The sequence below is a fragment of the Brassica oleracea genome, chromosome C7 (assembly GCF_000695525.1).
Source record: "Brassica oleracea var. oleracea cultivar TO1000 chromosome C7, BOL, whole genome shotgun sequence".
Lineage (NCBI taxonomy): Eukaryota > Viridiplantae > Streptophyta > Magnoliopsida > Brassicales > Brassicaceae > Brassica > Brassica oleracea.
In genome coordinates, this window is record NC_027754.1 from 42476705 (window position 1) to 42484553 (window position 7849).

At 36.2% G+C, this 7849-nt stretch overlaps 1 protein-coding gene and 1 pseudogene across 1 annotated transcript; both read right to left on the reverse strand.

Annotated features, from left to right (window-relative positions):
• Positions 1-677: 677 nt before the first annotated feature.
• Positions 678-2706, reverse strand: LOC106301885 (probable protein S-acyltransferase 13). The gene is made up of 7 exons (XM_013738369.1): positions 2415-2706; positions 1812-2034; positions 1626-1717; positions 1401-1530; positions 1205-1290; positions 1063-1128; positions 678-936 (listed from the first exon to the last, which is right to left on the reverse strand). The coding sequence occupies exons 1-7, from the start codon at positions 2601-2603 to the stop codon at positions 805-807; spliced, it is 918 nt and encodes a 305-aa protein (XP_013593823.1). The 5' UTR covers positions 2604-2706; the 3' UTR covers positions 678-804.
• A 275-nt stretch (positions 2707-2981) lies between these two features.
• LOC106303354 lies at positions 2982-7619 on the reverse strand (annotated as a pseudogene).
• Between the last annotated feature and the right edge of the window lie 230 nt (positions 7620-7849).

The window sequence follows — 7849 nt, forward strand, 5'->3', positions numbered from 1 at the left end:
CCCCCCCCCCCCCTCCCCGAACACCATTTCTGTAATTAAACATGTCATTCTTAGATTTTTTATTTAATTCTGAAACAAAAAAATGCCTGTTTTGGATATTTATTACTTTTTCATTTGTTCACAAGGATTTTTATTACTTTATATGCTCTGTTTAATTATAGAAACAATCATTTTGCCATATTGCATCTAATGTTTTTTTGGATCAAATTTCATCTAAGGTAGACATAATTATTTGCTATAATAATTGTTTCAGGATTTTTTTTTTTTTTTGTTTTGGTTCTTATTTTTAATAAAAATTTTATGGGATAGTCATTTTTAAGCTTTTATCACAAAAAAAATATTTCAGTGGAGAAAATGATCAAAATAAATTTTATTAAAGAATAACATGTATTTTTACCATAGGGTTAACGGGAGGTTTTGGAGATAGAGTTTAAAATTTTTAAAAATAAAAAATAAATATTAAAAAAATTAAAATAAAAAAACAGCTATTTTAGTTTTTCTTTTTTCTTGAAGTCTATTTTTATGACAAAAATTTAAAAATGGTTATATAAAAAAATTGCCATATTTTTAATGGTCAACTCTTTTAAAAAAAATTAAAATAAAACATGAATTCTAAAAATATAAATAAAACATGAATTCTAAAAATATAAGAATACAAAAAATAGTAAAATACATGTTGGCTCTGCTAAAAAAACTTATGAAATTTATTTTCACCAAAAAAATCAAATTCCATTAAAAACGCTAATCTTTAATACAGACGAGACACAACGCAGACCCATTCCCAAAAGTTTTGTAGTTTCAAGGTCATAGAGACTGAAGCGGCTCCGACTCCTCCAACCTGCTCCTAAAGTCTAACCCTCCAAGTGCCGGCAACCTCTTCATATCTTCTTCCGTGTACAATGGCACGAACCAATACATTTTATCCCTTCCAAAAACCTGATTCACACAAAAGAAAGCAAACAAACTTTTAAAATTGTGCTCATGTCCAAGATTTCATCTTCAGTAGCTCGGAAACTTCATCTAACACCAAGAAAGGATGAGTTTTGAGATGGGAAAGAGGACCTGTTCAAAGTTTGCCTTACGACCAAGGTCATAAGGAGAGTTAGGAGTTGTATACTTCTCATATGCCTGCCAAAAACAAATGCGTTACTCTGGTTTAGTAAGTTTAATGTCATTACCTTAATAGCAAATGAGTTGTGTTTACCTCAATAGTTGTGGTGTTACGAGCGACTAGCATTATGTGCATGATTAGGAAGCCTAGGACACTTAGCGCAAATGCTATGTTCAATACTGAATAACCAGAAAAAGGGAAGATTCTAAATCAGATAATAATATTGGTAACACATTAAGGTGTGTTCACAAACAAACAAACGAAAAGATTTATGTATCCATGGACTCACTGAACGCAATAAAGGTGGCTGCTAGGCTTCCTAGTGATACGGTAATCTCATCATCTCCATCGGTGAAGAATACGAGGAAAGCTGGAAACAGTGATACTGCAACCACCGTTGTCTCAAGAAATGTGTAAAACTGCATTAAGATCATGTCAACATTATTCAGGTTACAATTACTGTAAGGCCCACCACAAACAACGAATTCATTAGCAGAGATGTGACTAGACATACCAAGAAGAGGAGAAAAGACTTGTAATTCCTTGCCCCAACACAGTTCACAACCCAAACACAGTGATGGTCCATCTTTAGTATGCATCTTCCACCTCAAAAACCCCCAAGAAGAAACCATTTTTCACTAACTAAAAGAAACAAATAGATTCAAATTACTGAAGAATCAGGCATTGAGGAGACACTTACAGACTGAACAGTGGTGAGAACGAGGCGGTTTATATTGATTGCACTTTCGGCAATGTCTTACGATATGAGAGGAGGAATCTCCAACCGAAAGTGGGCTTGCTTCTGCAATCGCTGCTTCGTTTCCATCGCCTTTCTCTATGTCTAACTCCGGCCTCCAACCAGGTGGCACACCACCAGGGTCCGTCACAACGACAGAGAAATAACTCCACAGTAGCATTACAAGCTTCACACAACAACAATCATCACCATTGAGTTCAAATGTAGATAGTCTATTAATATATACCAAAACAGTTTCAAAAGTAGAGGAAACACAGACACTCTCTACACTAAACCAACGCTACATTGAGCCTATGACCACACAAACACTACAAAGTAAGGGCCAATCTAAGATTAATCTAGTGTTGGCCATGCCAAGTTACAACAACAACATGCCCATCCATTTGTAAGCACAAGACTTTAAAGTCGTCTTGTAACCAAAAATCAAATTGGTAATAAGGCATAACCCGAACCCAGCTTCATCATTAGCTAAAACAGAACAAGAAACAGAGCTAAACGCAAAGATCTCAGAAGGTCCCATAAAAAAGAACAAGACTTTTGACTTACCAGGAAGTGAAACAGAGCTAAAACGAGAAGAGCTATAAACGAATCGAGACCGCCGAGTAATAGAGACGGTCCGTAATTCACGAGTACAAGGGCGTAGTATGTGAATCCGATGATCCCGATTACGAATAGGATCATGATCGAACCCAAGGCGCGAAGTGCTGTGCAGAACTTAAACACGTTCCACGCCATGGTTGAAAGACCCGAGCTTTCTTGGTCGAATGAGAAATTGAAGCAAACCCTTTTTGAATTGAGGAACAAGATCGTGAAATTTGGGAGGAACACGACCTGAAAATTCAATAATTTTCCTTTCAGACAACAATTTCCTGTCTCCACCGTATTTGCCTTCTTTATTTCTTATTAATAAGTCATAATTTATTTTTATTTTTATTTTTTTATTATAACTGGTATTGTACTGATCCAACAAAATAGGAAAAAGATTTACAGTTGCTATCTTCAGACACAACGGTTTGGTAAATCCAGCAAGTGCATAAAGTTACATGAGTATTCCAGTCAACAACCAAACTAATAAAACACTATCATTCAAACTTGCACACATAGAATATAATCTTCAACGTGGCTCTAATTCAGTAATCGTCACGTCATTAACAGATCTTCTTGTAGATTGACTTGATTTGAATCCATCTGATGCCCAGTCCCGCCGGAAATAAACTTGGTAGGCGAGGCTTTGGTAAAGTGATCGTCTTACTAGTGAGCATCAAAATGATGGTTGATAACAGTGGACGGTCTTCTGGTTTGTCTTGAACACACAAGAGTGCAATGTGGATGCATCTAGTGACTTCATTTCTCTGATAGTTCCTTCCAATAGCTGGATCCACCAAAACCTCCAAGCCTAATAGATTGAGACAATCAATGACCATTTGTCCATATATTTAAAGACTGTAAATTATTGACATATTTTTAATGCTTACATTTGTGACCAAGTTTCCAGCAGTCCTAGTTTCATCCATCTGGTAGACGGCACTGTTTTTCTTGCCGCTTATGATCTCAAGAACTAAGACCCCAAAGCTGTAAACGTCTGATTTCATGGAGTATTGTCCATGCATTGCATACTCTGGTGACATGTAAGCACTGAAAGATATTTACAACTCGAGTTAGTATTAATATGCCATAGTAACATGTTTCAACGAACTTAGTGTGATTTCAGAGCAGAAAATTACAAGGTTCCAGCAATTCTGTTGGTATCTCCTCGAGTTTCCTCTGTTCCAAAGATGGTCGACAATCCAAAATCTGAAATTTTGGGGGTTCATATTAGCATCTAAGAGAACGTTGCTGGGTTTGAGGTCACGGTGTATGATTGTGAGCTGTGAATCTTGATGAAGATAAAGAATTCCTCGAGCAATCCCTTGGATGATCTTGTATCGTTGAGTATAATCTAACTGGCTCTCATTTTCAGTGCCTGCTCATCACCATGATCGATCAATCAGTTTAAAAGTTGAAAAATAATATTTGGAATAAGATAAAAATATTGAAGGGAACAACCCATACCAAATATGAAATGGTTAAGGCTTTTGTTTGGGACAAACTCATAGATGAGAATCTTTTCCTATAGTAACTTAGAAAAGATGGAAAACAAAGATATCATTACCTTGTAAACCTCCCCAAATCCACCTTCACCGAGCTTATTACTACTCGAAAACTTGTTTGTTGCAGCTTCAATTGTCTTAAAATCATATTGCGATGAATGTGCAGCTGAAATATCAGTATCATCTGCAAAGAAAGGGTGTATAAGTTATGGTTCATGTTACCTCTTCTTGGCTAAGGACATTATATACTTATAATGAAAGGAAACAACAAGAGCTAAAACACTAGAAACTAACATTCATTTTCAGTTCTGTTGAATAATTTTCTCCTCCGCCAAAGAAAAGTTCCTACAACAAGCATGAGTATCAAGACAGTAACATTTGGAATGGTGATAGACGCAACAATTCCAACTGAGAATCCTTTGCTATCTTCTCATAACACAAAAGAAAAACAATGTCATTTATATTTCATTTGTTCTAACAATCATAATCTTTTCAATTGGAAAACTCACCATTGTGGATAGTACTGGCCTGATCAACAGCGGGTGGTCGCGCAGCCAAAGGAGGTGGAGGAGGAGAAGCCACCGAAATATTATCAAAAGCCTTAAAGAATGGATACAATTCCCACCGGAAAAGGCAGCTTGGCCTCATAACAAGGACTCCTTGCCTCAGACCACAGCATGACTGGTAGTCCTTAATTACGCTAATCACAGTCACCAGGGGAAAGATCCGGCGTGCATTGCACCAAAGCGTATATCTTACTGAAAGATGTCCAGTTTGCTACATCAGCTATGTAATGGTTATTACTAGAAGATGTTGTTCTTTTTGCTGTGGAGGCTGCATCAATCATACGACCGATCAATCCTTCCCATATTGATCTGAACTCTGTTGGATTTGAATTGACATCTCTAGTGTTTACTTGAAAAATAGACGGCAAAGTATTATTTGAACCGAAAATGGTGTATTTGTCGGATTCATACAATGAAGAATTTAAGAAATAGATTTCTTAGATTCTTGAGGCTAAAGAGAAATCAACATAGAAATCAAATGGAAAAAGAACATCAAAAAGAATTTATTGATCAAAAATTGTATTACATGTATCATTACAAGTGTAAATAAATCTAAGAATCAATAAACTCTTTGTATGAAGTGTTTAATGTGTAAAATGGGAGAAGATGAGCCCCCTTGCTCAAGAGAGATATCTCTTTATTTATAGAAAGATATGTCTAGGGTTTCCTAGCAATATGGGCCTAGTTCAATGTCTAATGGGCCTTGAGAGGGTGTAAATCCATCTCCAACAGTATGTCCCTTTCATATTCGTGAAAGAAGGAGACGCAAAAGATCAGATTAAAAACACAACTTATTACAGTATGACTCTCAAACAAAGATGGGAAGAGGTTTACTCATCTAGTTACAACGAGGAAGCAAGTGAGGTTGTTGTTGATGTTGAAGTAGAAACAGAAGTGGCGAAGCTTGGGGGAGAAGTAACCAATCTGAGAAACAAAAGAGCTGATGGATTTGTTTGGTTTAGTGTCTTAAGAGATGAGAGACAAGACAAGAAGATAGGTCTTGGATCAGTGGTCGTGGAGAGGATTAAGTGGGAAGAGGAGAGGTTTGGTTGGTTAAATAAAGGCGATGAAGTAAGGTCTAGCATTAAGAGATCAGAGAGATTCGAAGGCGGTTCATCACAGTGGAAGAGTTATAAATGCTATGTATTGGTAGAGAGCTTTGAATTAAAGAGAACTGATGGGAGTTTGGTGTTAACATATGAGTTTACACATGTTGATAAGTTGAAGAGCAAGTGGGTTTAGGGTTTATTCAGATTCTTTTTGTCTCATGTATGCAACTTATGGTGCGTTTCATTTAATGTAATTAAGCTTCATGCATGTACCTATGTAAAGCTCTAGTATTTCATGTAAACTCTGTATTATGAATAATCCAGAACTGGTTTGAATGATTATCTTGCTTGGATGTAGCAGAAACGGTAATACATAAACAATTAACTTTTTCTCGGTCTCAGGTGAAGCAATGAGCTTCTTGAAGCTCGTAGGATCCATGGAATGCTCTTCCACTTCCAAGTTTAGATCATTGATAACTTTGTTTTCGCGCGGTTGAGGATTCAATGTTCTGAATACGTTAGCAGAAACCATTCTAACGGCTTCTTGGATAGCATTTTCACTGAACTTGGTATTCGCAGTGGCTACATAATCCACAACCTCAAGCAATGTTTGCCGCTTGATCTCCTTTTCCTTAACGTTCTTGGTTGGATCAGAGAAATCGAAGAGTGGACAGTACAAGCCGAGCTTTTTGAGAAATAGGTTTGCTTTTCAGCATTTGGAACGTCTTTGAAGGTTGCCACGAGACAGAAACCTAAACATCAAATTCAATTTCAAAGATTTCAAAACTCACCATTTATTAACAAACCACACTATGTGTGAAGTTCCACCTCTCCAGGTCTTCAAATTTTTTGTGCATATTATTGATCAACAAAGAAAAAAAACCTATTTTCCAATGTTCTGGTCGCGTTCAATAGTTTGTATAGAATTGAAAGATTGAATAAGTAAAACAGGAAAAATAGAGCAAATTTCAAGAGATTTATGTCAACTTTCAGGGAGAGTACATGTCCTTGTCCATCTCTAGAGCACGTCTGGGCTAGAGTCATGGTGATCAGAAAGTGAGATTAGTCGGTTGAATGTCTGAATCATTTTGGTAAGCGACAATCCTCAGAAGTTGTCTTTGTCATTATCAAATACTTTCTTTTGTGCCATTTATTTCATTAACTTTAGATTGAATGTATCACTTATGTCCTATACAACTTCTTGAATTCACAATTAGGCTGATCCACTGTTTAGATGATGTTATTCAATCATACATTTTAACAGAGGTTAAATATATACACAATGATTATAAATTATATTTTAAAATTTAGTGTTATCCAATGTGATTTAAATCCAGTTTTTAAAATGTAATGTTATTTACTTTTTAAGGATTAAAATTCTTTGTATTTTGGATTGATTCCAAATCATTTCTTATGAAGTCTCGTGAATAAATGATTGAACTCGAAATCCAATACATACCGCAGAGATTTTAAAATCCATCAACTTAAAATATCTTAAAATTTGGTATATTACTAAACATTAATAATTTATTTTAGTCACTAATTGAATAACCCCCCCCCCCCCAAAGGGTTTCCTAGCAATATGGGCCTAGTTCAATGTCTAACGGGCCTTGAGAGGGTGTAAATCCATTCCCAACAAGTATGGGATCACCTGGCCATGAATACGCTTCTGTCTGGTTAGCACAACTCTGTATCAAACCATCAGAACCGGTCTTGATACAAGCAGAACAGTCCTCTGAAGTTGATCCTGGGAGGCACATCCCTATTGCGTAGAGTCCCGGTTAGGTTCTTGGCCGATGGAACCGTTGAAAAAGAAACCCTTTTGAGCTGTGACGTTGGAAGGAAGAGAAGAGAGGATGAGACGGCGGTTTACGTCGTAAGTACTGTTGGGAATAAAATACCCTCTGTTCATACATTGTACTGAAACAGAATCAACACCAAAGGTTACGAGGACAAAACACAGGATTGATATCAAACTCCTCGGCTTCATTTTTTTTCTTTCTTGAAAGATGATAATAGCAAAAGCAAAATCTTTGTCTTTTAGTATTCACGCATCTTCTGTCCGTTTCTTACAAGCTTAAACATAAAAATCAAGCTGTCCGTGTCTCTCCATAATTTCCAGTGTTGAACTCGTCAAACTGATAAAAGCGATCCACCCAAACCTTCAAGTGGGGTCACAAACACGGTAAGTCAATCAGTCAAAGACATTAATAATGTTGAATTTTGCAAATGTAATTATGGTTCGCTTTTTTTTTTTTTTTTTTTTTTTTTTTTTT

What these genes read in the sequence shown, in the direction of transcription:
- LOC106301885 (XM_013738369.1), bottom strand. Translation starts at nt 2,603, where the DNA reads ATGGCGTGGAACGTGTTTAAGTTCTGCACAGCACTTCGCGCCTTGGGT. An exon ending in TAGCTCTGTTTCACTTCCTG is followed by an intron (nt 2,035 to 2,414) that starts GTAAGTCAAAAG and finishes TGTTGTGTGAAG; the next exon opens with CTTGTAATGCTACTGTGGAG. An exon ending in GTAACACCACAACTATTGAG is followed by an intron (nt 1,129 to 1,204) that starts GTAAACACAACT and finishes TGTTTTTGGCAG; the next exon opens with GCATATGAGAAGTATACAAC.